The sequence below is a fragment of the Urocitellus parryii genome, chromosome 9 (assembly GCF_045843805.1).
Source record: "Urocitellus parryii isolate mUroPar1 chromosome 9, mUroPar1.hap1, whole genome shotgun sequence".
In the NCBI taxonomy this organism is placed as follows: Eukaryota; Metazoa; Chordata; class Mammalia; order Rodentia; family Sciuridae; genus Urocitellus; species Urocitellus parryii.
The window spans coordinates 106069665-106088126 of record NC_135539.1 but is presented as its reverse complement, the minus strand read 5'-3'; the positions used below and the strand labels follow the sequence as shown (position 1 = coordinate 106088126).

At 46.9% G+C, this 18462-nt stretch overlaps 1 protein-coding gene across 1 annotated transcript in view; it reads left to right on the top strand.

Annotated features, from left to right (window-relative positions):
• Positions 1–3057: 3057 nt before the first annotated feature.
• Positions 3058–18462, top strand: part of Vash2 (vasohibin 2) — a 34865-nt gene continuing 19460 nt past the window's right edge. The window contains exons 1-5 of the mRNA XM_026387453.2: positions 3058–3165; positions 3781–4259; positions 13418–13506; positions 17533–17589; positions 18112–18186. Coding sequence (XP_026243238.1) covers positions 3984–4259; positions 13418–13506; positions 17533–17589; positions 18112–18186 — 497 coding nt within the window. The 5' untranslated portion in view covers positions 3058–3165; positions 3781–3983. The remainder of the gene's footprint in view (positions 3166–3780; positions 4260–13417; positions 13507–17532; positions 17590–18111; positions 18187–18462) is intronic.

Genomic DNA, 18462 nt, shown 5'->3' with positions numbered 1-18462 from the left:
CTCTCAGAAGGCACTAGGGAAGCATCTGCTCCTGGCCTTTCTCCTGGCTTTGGGGAGTTCTTTGGCTGTGGCAGCAGGACCCCCATACTCACATGATATTCTTCTATGCACATGTCTGTCTCTGAGTCCAAAATTTCCCTTTTTATAAAGACATCAGTGATATTGGACTAGAAGCTCAACCTCTCCAGTATGACCTCATCTTAACTAATTACATCTGCAGTGACAATATTTCCAAATAAGGTCTCATTCTGAGTTGCTAGAGGTTAGAACTCCAATGTAAGAATTTTGTGGGGAGGGCGACACAATCCCACCCATAACTGGGTGGATCTTCCTCTTTGTTGCCAATGGAGGCAGAAAGAAGCTGCTAGTTCCTGTGTGCCAAAGTTCCTCCTGCTCCCCCTAGCTTTTTCCTCCTCCCCTTCATACAGCCATGGCTTCTTTTCAATGTATGTCCCTTTCCCTGGCAAGGGATATGACTTCTCTTCTTGACTCTCAGACAATGAAACATGCTGGGAACAGATGTCTCCAAACCTGTTTCTGCAACAGTCTTGGACTCAGAGAAAGGCCCAACCAATGTCTCTGAGCTGCTTTGCATGTGTTTTCACATACCTTGCCTCTCTGAATCCTCAAAATTCCCCTCTAGAGTAGTATGATACCTACTTTTGAGGAAAATAAAGCTAAGACATTAAGTAGCTTATCCAAAATCACACCATTCACAAGTGGTAGGGCCAGAAATACGATCCATCTGGATAGGATTTTGTCTTATCTTTGTGATTCCAGAAACTGATACTGAGACAGTATCAGCAGCTCTTCTCATTCCAAACCTTTCCACTGCGCTTCTCTGCTCTACCAGTCACTGTGCCAATGAATGGAAGTGACTGTGCTCTTAGAGATTGAGCATCTAGTTACAGGTATCACAAATTGGTCTCATCCCACCGTGGATATACATAGTTGTGCCAAGCTAACCATTGGAATTTTCAAAACCCCTAAATCAATATGGCCTGGGTTCACTTGAGGGTCCTGTTGATCAAATACCCAAAGAAATGAAAAAAATTGGATGTAATCTAGTGCAACTCTCAAGTGCAAAGGAACTCTGAACAGGAGTCCTGACTCACAGTGTCTTTCCTGGGACAGCACAATCCACCTCCATGCCACCATGTTGGAAAAGTAAAAATCTCAAATCTCACAACTTCATATGTTTAGGCCCTTGGCTCTCCACCCATTCCACCCATGGGAAAGAAGAAAACACATGACCTGAATATTAGAGGCTAACAATAAATGCTCTCCCTGTCAGCTGTCAGAAAATCCAAGGTGCTTTGAGGCAGAAAGATGAACAAACACTCCCCTTTGGCAGGATACAGGCCCTGGCTTAGTAGTTGTGGTCATTAGCTCCTGCTTGGAGAAAGTGTTTCCCAGGAAGGCGACCTGTGCTGTTTGATGTTCACTGACTGATCTGGTTAGGCTCTGAATATAGGACCTCATCCTGAAATTCTAGTCTTCTGGAGAGGGGTATGGTTTGAGAAATGAATGCATAAAGAAGGAAGGAAGTTCAAGGAGAAAATCGAGTACTCTCTGAGGCATGTTTACCTTTAACAGTGCAACGAAAACTGAGGCAATTATAAGGTGAGAGGATGATTTTATTTCAATTTCCTGTTTGTTTGTTTCCAGGTGTGCTTGTTCCACTTGAATTATATTTCATAAACTGACCCATTTCCTTTGTCTGTATGGGCCTAAGTCATCACTGTCATTATTGAGTCTGGAAAGTCCTAGAGCACGGTCTTTGTCTCAGGGCTAGGTCAGGGCTAGGTCCAGAATTCAGGTCTCTTCACCCCAGTCCTGGCTCTCAGCCACTCCCCAGAGGCCTCTGCTGACACCCATATCTCACCATCAAAGACCCAGTCCCCACCCACCAGGTCACTCATAGGGTTAAGCATCCTTAAAATGGATCCTCTGTCAGTGTTCCTTCACAAGCCCATTGCCATTACTGCTTCACTCTCAAAGCTGGCATCCTGGCCTGGAGTTCAAAGAGAAAGGAGTTACAGCCGGGTTCCTAAATCCACAAAGAAGAAGTTCTGGAACCAAAGAACCCGAGAGCCAGAACTCTGGGAGGGTGAGAAATCTACTCTCTTCTTTTCAGAAAGAGAGCAGGAAAGTGACTTGTCTAGGGTCACTCAGCTTAAAAAGACATACCTGGACCTAGAGCCCATCCCATAGATCAGTAAATCTGGTCCTTTTCCCACCTCATCTTACTCCTTTCTTTCTGACAGGGAGAGAGGGAAAGAGCGGAGAAAGAGAATGAATGAGAAAATGAGAATCACCTTTAAGGAAAAAGTGTTTCAGCCGGGAGTGTGGGAGTGTGGGAGGGCCTCCCACTTCACCCTGGTTTTGAAGGATCTCTCCAAACCCTTCTGTAACCAAGTAGCTGTGGCAGAACAGTGGGGGCCTGGCTGACATCCTGGGCTTCAAAGTCCCATATCAACTTGCGTTTTATAGGGACTTTATTATCACTAATAACAGAAAACCCAAAGCTGTGCCCATTTGTTAATTCGGGAGAAATTTGTAGCGCTTTAAAAAAAATATTGAATTTTGTGCCTACATATAAAGAGCTCCTTCCGGAATCACCCATCATCAGTAGACTGTCCAGCCTTTTTCAGGGAATGCTGTTCCTACAACCCCTTTCTCTATCTCAGGGTGGCTTCTCTACTTCGGGAGGTTTTGCTTCTCCTATGCTTCCCACAGTTGCAAACCCTCACCTTACCCGAAACTAAATCTTAAGTTCCATGGACAAATGCTCCAGCCCCGCGGGGCTCCCGGACACTAGAGAGATCGGATTTCGCGTGGCAGCCCAGCTTCCCTTACTCCGCTTTCCTCCCGCCTGAGAAGCGCTGGAGCCAATCAGAGCGTCGCCGAGCTCCGGGTTGTAGAGTCCCGAGCCCGGGACCCGCCCCTCTTTGTTGCGGTGGCCAATGGACGCATTCGGAACATCGGCGGCTGCCCGGGTGACTCGGTTATATGTCACAGAATAACATTCGAGAATGGGACATGGAATGAGGCGACGACCGCAGCAGCCCCAGCAGCCCCAGTCCCAGGCTCGGCAGCAGGCGCCAAAGCAGCAGCCCCCGCCGCCCGGAGAGACTCTGCAGCAATGAAGCCCACCGTCCCGAGGTAGGTCCCGGAGCGCCGCGCGCCCTTTCTGAGCCCCGCCTGCGGTCAGTCGCTCCAGGTCCATGGCGCTGGAATTTGGGGTGCGGGAGGCGGATGCAGCTCTTTCCATTGGAACATAGGGCTAGGGGCGCCCCTTCTCCTGCCGGAGTCCGGGAGGGTTTCCTGGAAGAAGCGGGGCTGCCTTTGCAAGCGGAGGCTGCTGCAGCGCCCTCGCGTTAGCCCTGGGCGCTCACGTGTCGGCACGTTCTGGGCTCGGCTCGTCTATCGTCCACTACTGGGGACCCAGGAATGAGTGGAGCCTTGCGGGGACCTCCTGTGTCTTCACGCTCCACGGGCTGTCTTTCTTCTGCCTACACGGTCCACTCCGCATCCCCCATGCTCCTCGTTTCCCCCACACCCTGGTGTTTAGGTGTGTGTGAAGCTTTGTGGCAAATTCAAGCTGCCTTTCTGTGTATTTGGAAGGCTGAAAGCTCGTATTCAATTCCTTGGGGGAAGGGGGGGTCTTGTCAGCGTGCAAGGGGCAGTGGGAGGTGACGTGGAGACACTCCAGGGCTCCCACTCGGTTCCTCTGGATGTCCACTTAGCCGTGGTGTCTGCTGTCTCCACTGATTTCAGGCACGGCCCGTAAGCAGGGAGCCCGGCCGCCTCCGCGGAGCTCTCGCCGCTGCTACCCCTTGGCGCGTCCTGCCGCAGAGAGAGGCATGGAAAAGGCCACCCCCGCGGGGCGCTGATCCCCGCGCCGCGCCCGCGCGCACACGCCCCCCGCTGCTGCCGCTGCCGAGCACCCCACACCTCGCCCCCCGCGCCCTCTCTCCACCATGACTGGCTCCGCGGCCGACACTCTCCGCTGCCCCCACCCCAAAGGCTCCAAAGGCACCCGGTCCCGGAGCAGCCACGTACGGCCCGTGAGCCTCACCACCAGCGGGGGCTCGGAGGAGGAGGACAAAGACGGTGGGGTGATGTTTCACGTTAACAAGAGCGGCTTCCCGATCGACAGCCACACCTGGGAGCGCATGTGGATGCACGTGGCCAAGGTGCACCCCAAGGGGGGAGAAATGGTGGGCGCTATCAGGAACGCCGCCTTCTTGGCAAAGGTCAGTGGCTTCGCAGGAGACGGTGGGATGGGCAATGATGGGACCATTTCAAACAGAACAGAGCAAATAGAGTCAATTTCCATGTCATTGGTCCTGCTACAAACTCCCTCCTCCCAATTGCTCTTGTCAGCCCTTTTCCTAATTGTCATGTTTGCCTTGGAAGCCTTAGAAATGGGGGAGGGACGGGTACAAGGAGCACCATCCTGGAACTATATGATAGGATTGTGGCAAGGTTTCTTTGAATTCCAAACTGTTATTTACTCAGTCCCATGTCCATCCCCCTTCAGCAAAGACTAGCGCCACCAGGTAACACCAGCGATGCCAAAAATGCATGGACCCCAAGGATACCACTCTACTTGTCCTCTTTGGAGTTTCTCACTCCTTCCCCCATCCTCCCAGCCCCCCACCCCCAGCAAATGATTTATTAAGCTTTGAATGAATTTGCAATCAACCAGTCAGACTTCTCAGTGTGAATCATTTCTAGACTTTTTGCCAATTTTTTTTTTTTTTTTATGACAGTGACTTTCACCTCTGAAACTTGCAAAACAGTGAACTGTCTCTTTCCAGCTTATCTGGACTCCAAGAAAAAAAAAAAAAAAAAAAAAAGGAAGAGTTTTGGCTGTGGCTTAAAAGGGACTTTCCAGTACACATGATGAATTAGTCTCACTGGATAAAGAAAGAGGCTCAGGAGTGAGCTGACTGGGCTTGAGGGCCAAGGATATTGTGTCAGAGGGAGGAAGATGTTCCCTGGTGGGAATAACAGCATTATATAAAATACCAAAATGAAACTGGAGAGAAATGCTGCAGAGCTTGGGAGTTACTATGGCGGATAGTTTCCCCTGGATCTTGGGGACACTGGTATGGCTGAGAAGATTCTTGAGTAGGTCTAGGTATACCAGACCAGAGTCCTAGAGGGCCATCTGATAGAATTTGGTGATAGCTGAGCATGTGAGCCTGCAGGCTAGAAGGCTGTGTGCCCTTGGGGGTGTGACAGGGCCTCTAAACTTCCTGCAGCATCAGTTGGAGTATTTTATTCCTCTTCTGGTCAAGGAGATCTTCAGTATGCCCACCTAGAACCTGTCCGAATGAGTGTCAACCAAAATTACCCATGTTCCATTCTCTTAAACAGTCCTGTTTCTGGTTTATTTTTACTTTTTATTTTGAGACAATTCTGACTTCACAATTTTTCTTTACTTACTTGAGAAGCTGGAGCCCTTAAGCCTAGAAGATGAGGTCACAGGGAACAGAGGCTAGATGCAACTGTCCTGGGTTGCCTTTCTAACTTGCACACTTATTACTGTCTTGGTCTCTCATTGTGCATTCTTCTTCCATCCTTGTAGTACTTTTCCATGTAGGAATCATGGAATCTTAGTAGGTAAAATAGTCTCCCATCTCACTGAACCCCTTCCCTTCCTCTTCCTGAACACTTACTTGTCACCTCCCAGGGCAGGTGATTCCAGGACTGGTCAGATTTGAATGTGGGGAAGCTCTTTTCTTAGACTAAACAGAAATCCACCACCACTTCAGTCACATTTCACTATGGACTCTTGTATTGCCCTTTGAATCAGTACGCAGTGTGTTGACTTCCTTGCTATTATTCACAGCAACCCTGAAGGCTACAAGGCTCTTATGGTGGAAGGCACTTGAAGTAAAAATTAGGGACCAAATTCTAGTCTTGGTTGTGCTAGCTTGGTGACCAGGTCACTCACTTAAAATCTCTGGGCTTACTTTTCTCATCTATAAAATAAAAGTAGAGCTGATTTCATGTAATGTTCTTTGCAACTCTCAAATCCCATGATGTCATGATCCAGGAGTCTGCAGGTCTCTAATGCTGACCTGTGTGTCACTAGAGGCCCACTGGATGAAGAACCCTTAGAACTGTGACATTTCACATCATTCTTTAGTCCTCTGTGTCTATTGACAGTGCCTTTTACCTTTTCTTATGTGTCATAGTTTCCAGACTAACTCATTCTTGTCCTCTTTCTAGGACAATTGCTAGCTTGTCATCAGTCCTCTGAAATAAACACATGTAAAATACAGTATCCTCAATATTGTCAATATTGAGCAGTTTAGAACATAGATTTCTATTTTTTGATATCTGTACCTAATACCTACTATTATAGCTGAAAGCTATGCTCTTAAAAGAGAATGTTTCTTTTTACTTTTTCTTTTATTTTTTTATACTTGGGATTGAAACCGGGTGCTTTACCACTGACCTTCGAAATCCCCAGCCTGTTTTATTTTTACTTTTTATTTTGAGACAAGATCTCACCAAGTTGCTTAGGGCCTCACTAAGTTACGGCGGAGTCTGGTCTCAAAATTGCAATCCTTCTGCCTCAGCCTTCCGAGTTGCTGGGATTACAGGCACCTGGCTCAGAATGTTCCTTTTTTTATATGTCAGCTGCATCATTACTGTACTTTTATAGGAACATGGAAACTGCAGTTAAGCCAGGACTCTGCCAGCCCAAATTCGGGCAGTTGGTCTTTGAACCTAGGGAAAGGGCTTAACATTTTTCTCTCTCTCTTAATGCTTGGCTCTCTATCTTCAGTGGTCAGATGGTATCTCCCTGGGCCCACCTTTCTGCAAACCCTGACCCCTGCCCAGTCTCTGACATGGGAATGATGTCAAAAGCTCCTGTGCTCCTCTTGGATCAGGGGCAATTTCCTGTGCTTAACTTGGCAGACTCTCCTCTGGGGCCAAGTCCTTTCCTCCTTCCTGCAAATCAAAGTCCCCCTGAAGCATGAAAGAACTGTGGTACGGTAGTGGTTGTGGAGAAAGGTCGGAGAATTTCAAGGCATTTAACTATTTTTTTTGGCAATTGAAGATGCACTAACAAGCAAAAAGAAGTGGACGGGGAAAGGTTTCAAGGGCCTAGGAGGAGGAATGAATGACAGACCCTTCCTGTCTACAGGACGTTCCATTAGTGGCCATGGTCAGCTTTGCCTGAGAGTCCAGATGTCTCCTCTTGAGGGAAAGAAGAGTGTTCACTGAGATCCTTCTTCGAAATTTGTGACTACAGGCCTCTTCTCTGGTGGTTGCTGAGTCTGAAGTTAGCACTTGAACAGGTCAAATCCAAGGTTTTTCAGGGATAGTTTGACCCATTGAGTTCTTAAGTCTTCAATTCTGTGAGCATGATTATTTCAGAGTTACTACAAGTGGTATAATTCTTGCTCAATTTATGTGTTTATACGTGTTCCACATGTGAGACAGTGGGACAGAATGAAGGAAACAGCAAGAATCATTTGGAGGTTTCTAGAAGATGGGAAGGGAGGGGAGGAGAAAGTGGAAGCACTCCTAGCACTTCTGTCTGCCTGGGGCTGGCCCCACTCAGGCAGGAAACCAAGATGGATTCAGCAGGAAACATCCGGTGTTTCTTGCAGCCCTCACACGTTTGTTTCTCATCCTCACATTGATTCTAAACCGGGAAAGAATTCACATTTAGAGGTCTGAGCTTTGCCTCAGCCAACAAGTGTGAGTTCTTGGGACTTGAGACTTTGCTACGTCGGCCCCCAGAGGCCTCACACGGGCAGTTAATTCCCTCCTCTGCCCTGGATTCAGAACTGTCTGTCTTGTCTGTGCACCCTGCTCTGCCCAAGATTGTGACCCCAGGACCTCTGTACCAAGCCACCATCAACAGATTTAAGGTTGCTCCTGATGCAGAACCCTGGGCCCCACCCTGAGATCATGGGTGCTGATTGCTCTGTGCTTCTTCTCCCCAGTTGCCAGGAAGATTCTTCTGCCTGGTGCCTGTGCAGTATATTTTTCAGAGCAGGGAAGACAAAAGCCTTTGCTTACTTCTCATTCTTGTCAAAGATTGCTAGTGCCTGGGCCTCTTGCTGCTTCTCTGGCTCCTTTCCTGGCCTCCCCTCTCTCTCCGCCATGACAGTGCCAGCTACACACCTGTGCTCATCCACATCCCTTCCCCTTGCTTTCTCCTGACAGATTGTGTTTGGCAAGAATGGAGTCAAAGAGAGGCTGTCTGCAAAAGTCTTGCCTGTGGTTTGTCTCATCTTCTTGAACAACAGTCTTCCTGCCCACTCCCCTTCCCCCTCTTTCCTGTCCACTAAACCTCCCAGGGCCCTTGTCTGTGGCGAGGTTAGTTCTGAGCTGTTCCCTCTAGATTCTGCCTTCATCAACTTAGCTGTGGTTTGCTGAGCAGGATGTAGGTGGCAGGATATGAGACCCTGGGGGGGAAGAGCCATGGAAAATCAAAGTTGGAGTATGATGAAATCTGGCAAGGAAACAGCATGAGGAAGGACCCTTCGGACCCCAGTCAGGGAGAAGAAAAACCATGTGCCCTGGGCTTTTCCTGAAAAGGTCGCACCAATTTATGTTCCATTATTGCTGGGTGAGAGCATCCTCACCAGCATTGGGTATTTGCATTTCAAAATGTCTTTGTTATCTAGGGAAGAGGAAAATGACATTTTGCAGGGACTTCAATTTGCATTTCTTAAATTATTAGCGAGCTTGAATGTTTTTTTCAAATATTTATTCCCTCTGCATTTCTTCTTTTGCAAGTTGTCTTTTTGTGATCTTTTTATTGTGATAAACCTATAGAACATAATTTACCATTTTAACCATTCAAGGTGCACAGTTCGGTGGCAATAAGTACATTCATGTCACTGCCATCCATCTCCAAAACTTTTTCATCTTCCTCCATGGACACCAGTACACATTAAAAACATGATCTCCTCATCTCCTTCTCAACCCAGCCTCTGGCAGTCTCTACTTCCTATGAATCAGGCAACTCTATAATCCTCATTCAAGAGAAATTATACAATATTTGCCCCCGGCTTCCCCCTCCTATCCCCAGTACTGGGGATTGAACCTAGGAGAGCTTTGCCACTGAGCTTTACCACGAATTGCCAGTTCTTTTTATTTTTATTTTTTAAATTTTGAGTCAGGGTCTCAATAAATTGCTGAAACTGGTCTCGAATTAGCAATCCTCCTGCCTCAGCCTTGAAAGTGGCTGAGATTACAGACATGTGCCACCATACTTGGCTCAACATTTGCCCTTTTATGACAAGGTTATTCCCCTACCAAATGTCTTCAAGGTTCATTCATGTTCTAGCATGTACTAAAATGCCCTTCCTTTTTAAGGCTGAATAACTATCCACTGTATGTACGTGCAGCATTGTGCGTATTCCTTTCATTCATCCATAGACCCTTGTGTTGCTTCCATCTTTGGGGGCTCTATTTTTTTCCATTGAGGCCTAAAGAGTTTTCTTATCGTTCTGTATGAACTCTTCATGAATTAAGGATATTAATTTATTGTCACCATGCATCCCCAGGGGAATGTGGGTGTTTTCATCTTCCACTAGGGTGAGAAGGCATCTTCATGATTCCAAGTTCTGAGTGTCTGAGAATTCAGGCCCCTGCTGATTCTGTTTTCAAGTTCTAGAAAGGTGCAGACGCTACAGGCCTCCCTGGTCTAGACCCCTGAGAACCTGTCGTTGATGAGTCATTGCAGTTGAACACCCCTGAATGTTTACACATTAGCTCATGTAAACCTCACAACCAGCCTGGAAGGTTTAAGACAGGTAATGATATGATTCCTCTGTTATCAGGAAGAAAAGTGGAGACTTAGACAGGTCATGCAGCTCCAAACAGGGTCCACAGCTGGTAGGTGACAGCAGAGATTTGAACCTGATTGTGGGTCTTGTGATAACACCCCAAAGAGCCCACCCAGCCTTATAGTCCAGGTCCTGTGGGAACCCGGGCAGCCTAAGGCACCAGCTGGAAACTGCCCCCCTAGTCTGAGCCTCCGCCAGTTCTCCCAGACATCGGGTGAGTTGTAGCCGATGACATCATCCCCGCAGCAGTCTCTGCTCCTCTCCCCACCACGGCTCAGCTCCCTAGCCTGGGTTTAGGGAATGTGTCTACATTTGTCCTCACGACTGGGAGCAAATGTGGCCGCAGCCCTAGGACTCTGCTCACAGCCGGGCGGAGATAACCATGCAGCTGTCTTGAAAAGCCCTTGGGCGCCATTGGGCTGTTATTCTGAGGACCAGCTGTCGCCTGACTCCCACCCCCACCATTCAGCCTGTGGAGCTTCAGGGGAGTTGAAATAATTTGGTGGTCAGCCCTGCAGCAGACTCTGAACCATGTCACTGGCCGTGCACAGTTGGCCAAGAGGTTTACCCTCCCACTTCCCCACATTTACCAACTTTTCCATGAAGTAGGTACAAACAGCACTTGCCTGTGGAGAAATGCTCATGGCTTCATGAGCTGTAATTTCCCTCCTCCCTTCCTCTGCTCCTGTGCTTCCTGTCCCCTCTGTATCTGGCCTAGAGCTTGGGACATAGGAGATGCTAAGAAAATGTTTGTTCAAATCTCCCCTTCTTTCTTTACTTCTCTGTGAAATTTCTGGCACCTTTTTTTGTTTTTTTTACCCAGAATTCCAGGTATGGGTTTTTGCAGATGTTTCTGAAAAGAAACCAAAACAAAAACAGGGATAAGCTTGACACTTCCTGGTGTTTGTCGAGCAGAAATGCAAGTGTTAAAAAAAAAAAAAAGAAATGCAAGTGTTCTTCCCTAACCCTTTTTTTTATTGATACCAGGGATGGAACCCAGAGCCTCACTAGTACAAGGAATGTGCTCTATCACTGAGCTATATCACCAGCCCTGCCTGTTTTTTTGTTTTTGTTTTTGTTTTTGAGATGGATTCTTGCTATGTTGCCCAGGCTGGCACTGAACTCCTGGGATCAAGAGATCTTCCTGCCTCAGCCTCCAAAGTAGCTGGGACTACAGATATGTACCACTGAACCCTGCTCACTTCTTATTTTGACTCTGTGTGTATGTGTGTGCGTGTGTGTGTGTGTGTGTGTGTGTGTGTGTTCAAATTGAAACATTTGCTCCTCAAAATAACTCTCTCAGGCAGGAATGTGATTCATTTGAGTTGAGATGTTGTAAAGAAAATGTAGCTTGCAGAACAGTTGTGTTTGCAAGTACTGCCACTTAGCCACACCACACACACACACACACACACACACACACACACAGGACTCACACATAATCCTTAACTGTGAGGTAGAAAGTGTGACTTTCAGCTGAAGGAACACTGGCTGTGAAGTAGGATGTCTCAAGGCCAAGAGAGATTAGAGGCAAGATCGGAAATGAAGGTTAAGGCACATTTGCAGTAAATGTAGCCAAAGGGGCAGAAGTATGGAAAGAGCCTGCTGCCCCATAGGAACTTGTCAGGGAAACAGCCAGGAATGTCCTAGGCAACATCTGGCTCTGCTGCCCAGCCAGGCTGCCCAGGGCTGTCCTTGAATCTCTTTACCAGCAACTTCCCCTTCTATCTGCTTAGTATTATCCTAGGGCTTTCCTGGTCCTGTTTCTCCATGGATGGGACTATCTTTCTTTTAACCAGTTCTACTTTTTCCTAAGAGGCTAAGGAACCTCCTGTCTCCTTCCTGGGTCCATAGTTCCTCTCACCAATGACTCTACCCCCACCAGACAGCAGAGGCAAGGAGACTGAGAAACACATAATGGGGAATAAAACAAAACCAAACCAAAGCAGAATCTTAACATGCCAGGCACCCTGTAATCCCAGCATCTGAGGAGGCTGAGACAAGAGAATCACTAGTTTAAAGCTAGCTTCAGCAAAAAGCAAGGTGCTAAGCAACTCAGTGAGACCCGTCTCTAAATAAAATACAAAATAGGGTTGCGGATGTGGCTCAGTGGTCGAGTGCCCCTGAGTTCAATTCCCAGTGCAAAAAAAAAAAAAAAAAAAAAATCTAACATGCATACAAGACAAAACCATGCCCATATGTTGTTCCTTGCTTCCCAGGAGTCCCTTAATTGGACATCTCTGTTTATTCTTGCTCTTGGCCTCCTTGACAGTGTTGCTCAGAGCTGAGTGGGCGTCTTAGCTCTAAATTTCCCAGGAGACGCACTTTCCTTCCCCTTTCCAGTCCTTGCCTGCCTTTGGTCCTTTCTCTCCCTGGCAGGGGTTAGAACTTCATATACTTGAGTGTTGACCAAAAGGTAAACTAGGAAACAAAATTGGCTGGGATGTCCTCTGGGTAAAAGCCCAAGTTCAGGATTTACTCCCAAAGAGCCACTTCTTTTTATCTTGCTGAAGCACACATACATACTTTTACATGCATGCGGGATACATAGATCTTTGGTTCTAAATTATTTTCTGAATTATAGCCACAATTTCAGAGAGCCTCACCAACTGTGGTAGGTTTGCTCATGGTGCTAAAGGACTATGATTTATGAAAGTTACAGGTGTGATATGAAGGTAGCTTCAGTATTTCCCCAGACACAGGGTGCTAGGAGATTATCCAGAGGTTTGGAGTGCTGCTGTTTTCCTTTCCATGGATTATGAATCAGAGGAGCTGCACTTGTCCAGGAAGAATCAAGGCAAGAAAAGGAATCTTTCTGAATCCACTTGGTTGTGGGACTCAGGGGACAGAATACATTGGGTGTTGCAGGGAAATATATTGAGAACGGGGCCCTTAGCACTATGTTGTAGGGCACCCTGTACCTGCATTCTGTGTAAATAATGACCTGGAGTGATGACCCACTGGGTCATCATTAGCCACGCAACAAAAAGTGTCATGTGCCGGGCGCGGTGGCACACGCCTGTAATCCCAGTGGCTCAGGAGGCTGAGGCAGGAGCATCGCTAGTTCAAAGCCAGCCTCACCAAAAGTGGGTGCTCAGCAACTCAGTGAGACCCTGTCTCTAAATAAAATATAAAATAGGGCTGGGGATGTGGCTCAGTGGTCAAGTTACCCTGAGTTCAGTCCCTGATACCAAAAAAAAAAAAAGTGTTTTACAATAAAATTGTGGCCATGAATGGAGCACTTCTGTGTCCACCTGGGCCAGGCTCAGTGGGGAGTATATGGCCCCTGGTCTCAAGGAGGTGCTTAGGCTCCCACGGGAGAGGCCAGTTGTGTTAACACAACACCAGGAGGGCCACGGGGAGCCCCCATGACCCAGAAGAGAGTATGTATAGAGGGAGAACTTCCATGATGCACTGGCAATTCTGGGGAGACCTTGTGGAAGAGGAGGCACCCTTGGAACAAGTGACCATGCCAGGGTGGTTATCTGCTCTCTGGAGCAGCTCCTTCTCTGGTAGTTATAGCTCTACGCCTGCCCCCAGAAGCTGTCTCCTCAACAAAAAGATCCATCTCTATTTCTCTACAGCCTTCAATACCCCAGGTCCCAAACTACAGGCTGTCGATGACGATTCCAGACTGGCTGCAGGCAATCCAGAATTACATGAAGACACTACAGTATCCTTCCATCTGGCATCTGAGTGGACCTGGCTGGGGGGTCTGGGGATTGTAAGTCTGATGTCATGTCTGTCCCCAGTTGGTCTTTAAGGCTGGTGAGGCATATAGGAAGGCCCCAGATGAGAGTCTGAAAGTGATAACAGAGGATGTAATTGCAATGACCAGCCCTTTTTCCTTAAGCAGGATGTGGGTAAGGACAGCAAGGGGACAGTGAGCCAGACCCTCTGGCTTCTCTTTTTTCCCTCCCCTTTCCTGGGCTCTCCGTGAGATCCCCTCTTCCTTACATCTTCTTCTCTTTCTCTGCTTCCTTCCTCTAGGTCACTTGCTTTCCCCTCTTCCTCGACTGCACAACTAACTTTCTTCCCCTTTCCCCCTATTCTTTCTCTTTTATTTCTTCTCTCACTTATTTGCCTTGGTCTCTGGCCACTCATGATCTCAAGAGACCTACCCCCTGCTGCTTTGAGCTCCCACAGCAACCCAGGCTGATGACCTTGCTCAGATTCTGCATAAATTGGTTGGGGCTCTGCAGTGGGGCCCCTGTTCCCGACTTGAGCTTGAAGAATTGCTGAGGAACCCTGTGGGCCCAGGCTGGTTCAGACCAGCTAGATTTTTTTGATCTCCATGTCTTCGGCTTGTTGACAATCAAGATCAGATCAGTTCTGAGGGCTCCTCATGAGCAACACTGTGGGAACGAAGGGGCAGAAGTGATGGTACTCTAGACACTTCTGGGATTTTACCAAGCATAGGTGTCCAATGGGGAGCAGGCCACAGCACATTGTCCGGGAGGCCAAGCCTCTGTTGACCCTTGCCCTTTCTCCATAGACATGAAACTTAGCCTGTGCTGCAAAACCCAGTCACATTACTTTGCTTTCTATTTGTCTGTTCATACCCAGCCTTGAGGCCAAAAGGACTTCAGAAAGCACCAAGCACCTGTCCAACATACTCCAGAAGAGCCTCCTCTTCTCTGTATTATAGGCAAGACTCTTTCTGGTGAATTTTTTGGGGTCTCCTCTAATGGGACGAAACATCAGCACCTCTCCCCTAGGGCTGAGTGTTACCAGATGGAAATAACTCCAATTTCTGCTCATTTGGGTAGAGAGATTACTTGATTAGCCTTAGTTCCCATTTCATGGATCACCAGCTCCCCCATGTGACATTTTCTCAGTGGAGTCCTGCAGTGATATTAGCAGGAGAAGGTGGAAGCAACCTCCAGAGGGAGGTCAACAGTTCTGGCCCTGGGAAGACTATGGGTATGGTTGCTGATCCACAAATTGGACCCCACATGGGGAGTCCTTTATAGTCCAGAAGCACAAACTCCTGCCAGAGTAGACCTGAATCCCAAGAGCTGATTCTTTTCAAAGGTGACCTACTCTTCATCAAATATTCCAAAAGATGACAAATGAGAATGGCTTCTATTTCTATCTAGGACTTAGTCTTCTCAAGGATCACCAAGCCAGAGAGGCAAGAGAATGAGTCTGGGCTGGGATGGCATTGACGGGGGCAAATTGTATGTGCTTTGTGTAGCACTTGCCTATGCTCCCTTAAGCCCTGCAGCATGTACTCAGCTAAGTTTCATTGTTGCCCTGAAGGATCTGCATTTTAATTTTTCTTTTCTTTGAACCTCTATGATGGTCAATTGAAGAAGATCACTGATGGCAGAGAGGGCAAGAGAAATCACCAGGGGGCTGTTGGGATGTGCTCCTGGCCTTTGGAGCCATCACTCCAGGAAAGCAAAGCATGGACTTTTTCTTTTCTTTTTTTTTTTTTTTTAAGAGAAAGAATTTTTTTTTTTAAAGAGAGAGAGAGAGAATTTTTTAATATTTATTTTTTAGTTCTCGGCAGACACAACCTCTTTGTTTGTATGTGGTGCTGAGGATCGCATGCCAGGCGAGTGCGCCACCGCTTGAGCCACATCCCCAGCCCCGAGAAAGAATTTTTTAATATTTATTTTTCAGTTTTTGTTGGACACAACATCTTTATTTTATTTTATGTGGTGCTGAGGCTCGAACCCAGTGCCCCGCACATGCCAGGTGAGCGCGTTACCACTTGAGCCACATCCCCAGCCCAAGCATGGACTTTTTCTCCTGACCTGATTTTGGTTTAGTTCATTGGGACCCCCTACTACTTTGGCCTGGACCCTGTAGCAGATGTCAATTCTGGGAATTGCTTGGGTCCAGACCTGACTATAGATGGTCTCAGCTGGCTGTGGAGTCATGAAAAAATGAATCCTGTCTTCTCCTGATACAGCCTCCAAGTGGCAGCCAACTGGTGTGCTGATTTTGCATGGGATTCTGGAAAGAAAGGTGCCTCACTGGCTGTGCTAGATGGGGAGAAATCTTCTGAGGAGCACAGGGGAGAATGAATACCTTCCTCTGCAGAGAGTGTGCTGGGGAGTGTGCTGCTATTTCCACCCGTTCACTTTCAGGGTCTCAATTATCCATTGTAAAGAACTGAGAGAAGGGTGGTAAGGTAGTTTTTCATTATTTAATTATCAGTTTATCTTACTTTATGTACTGGATGTATACATTAAATATATAAACAGGGAAAGTTGAGCATATAGTTGAATGTTTGCCAATCAAATTCTTTATATTTAATGGGAACCCCACTTTTTGAGTAAATCTTTGGTTCAAGTAAAAAAAAATCACTTTAGAATGAGAATATTTAGTCCCTCATTTTCTCTTTTACTTCTAATATTTTGTACATAGTGTTTTCAGAAATGCCACCAAGCCTGTATTGTTCGTGGTGAATCTCACAGCCTAGTCAGTAACTCCCAAGCTGGTGAGTTCGTGAAAACTGTCCTTTGCCCCACACCCCGCAGCTCTGAACTCAGTGATCTGAGTTAGGGTGACTTTGAATGGCAACTATGGTTAAGAGGCATGGCCTGAAATCACAATTTCCAGGGTTGGTGCCTAGAGTCTGCTTTTGAGCTCCCCAGATGGTTGTCACGTGTGCCTATGTCCTAGAGGCCAAACACACAGTGCTGGAAGGGACCCCAGCCCCTCTCAGGAGGTTGTGAAGTGTCTCCTCTGCAGCTGCTTTTTTCACTCAGGGGTGCATCCGTCCCACAAGTCCTTCCTGGGCTGCAGTAGCTCTACGTGTTCCTGCTTCCTTAGTGCCTTCCCAAAACACACTTTTTCTATGATTTGGTTTGAGGCAAAAGAGCCAAAAACACAAAGCAATTTTTCTATAGAGTGAGAAAAATTAAGATCCAGTCTCAGAGAACATTAGGGAATCATTGATCTCCTCCAGAGTCACCTGGTGCAGGTTTACCAGTCCCTGGGAACTTCTGGGTAGCTGGCTAAATTCTAGATGTGGATAGTGGTGCCATTTTTTTAGGTTTAGTAATCAATGTCAAGTATCAGTGCAGCCATGAAAAGAAAGTGATGTTTCTAAACTCTGTTGCATTCTGTGTGCAATTAAAAAACTTATTGCCATTTATTTACCTTTCATTCTATTTCATCCATCCATCTGAATCCATCTTCCTTTCCATCCACCCATGTTTCCATTCCACCTATTCCTCCATCTTTCCATCCATCTTTCATCCTTCCATCCGTGCATCCTTCCATTTCACCCTTCTCTACTGACATCTCTTCATCAATCTCTCCATTCACCTATTCATTCACTTCTTCCTTAGTCATTTAATAAAATTTGCTAACTTAAGTATGTTGGGTTTCTGCCAAGCTTTATGGGGATATAAAGATGATAAAAGAACAGTCCCAACTCTCAAAGAACTCGTAGTCTAGAAGGTACATTAAGATTGTGTGTGTGTGTGTGTGTGTGTGTATAAAACTAAACAGAATTTAACAGAGCTATTACAAAGGTCCAAGGTGCTTTGAGGCCTAAGTTAAAAATTAGATTAAACTTTATGACAGGACAGTGAAGAATTAGAGGCTACTGGCTACTGTCTGTTTCTGAAAAGCTCCTGCTGTTTAACCCCATTGAGAAATCAGAATGCATATTTTCCTCTGCTGGGTGACTGGGATCTTTGGAGTTTTCTGTCACTTTTCCTTTACATACTTTACACAGATATAATCACACAGGGACCCAGTTCTTTGAAATTAGGAAAATGAGACCGCTGAGTGGGTAAGTGGTGCATGATCTGTGGGCCAGATGCCCTCTGTCTCTCTCCTACCAAAAAGAGCTGCCAATTCCCTCTCCCAACCTCTAGTCCTATATCCTGGTGCTCAGATATCCTAATCAGTTGGGGGTATATGTAGAGGGTGCCCCTGGGCCCAGGTTGAAGGTGGGGCTGAGGACTGAGCCACTCTGGCTGCTATGTCTAGTGGTGAAGTCTGACTCTCTGCATTGGAAGCTTATAAGATTCACTTTCTGAGGCTTCATTTGCCTGTTCCATTGGGAATGTGCCATGGAATACTGGCACTCACCTCCGGGATGTAACTCTTGGAGAAGAGAGTGGAGAATTGAGGGTTTTAGTTCTGCCAAGTGCAGATACGCTTTGGTGTCTTCCTGTGAATCAAGCTCTCTCTTTCCCCTATATTCCTGCATGGTGCCTAGGGTAGAGACAGGCATGCTGATGGATTGACAGTCAGACTGACTACTGCATAATTAAGTCCTGAGAATCCTTTGCTTTGTTCTATCCAACAGGTTAATGGAAACAGCGAAAGAAATGACCCGAGAGTCCTTACCTATCAAATGCCTTGAAGCTGTCATCCTGGGCATGTATCCTTGAAGTTATGTATGCTTATAGTTACTGCACAGATGGTGACCTAAGTATGGGGCTTGTTGCGCCTTCAACATCCTTAATTAACAGAGATGATGCCCATTTCTCTTTGAATGAAGGGATCAAACTCTGGTGCTTCTCTTTAGCTTTTACTTTGGGAGTTGAACCAAATCAATGCTTGGCTTCTTAGACCAACAGTAGTCAAAACTGTTAGCTCTAGCGTCTATGAGGGCTTGCTCTCAGGCCAGTGGTTTGCAGGTTCCCTGGTCACAAGG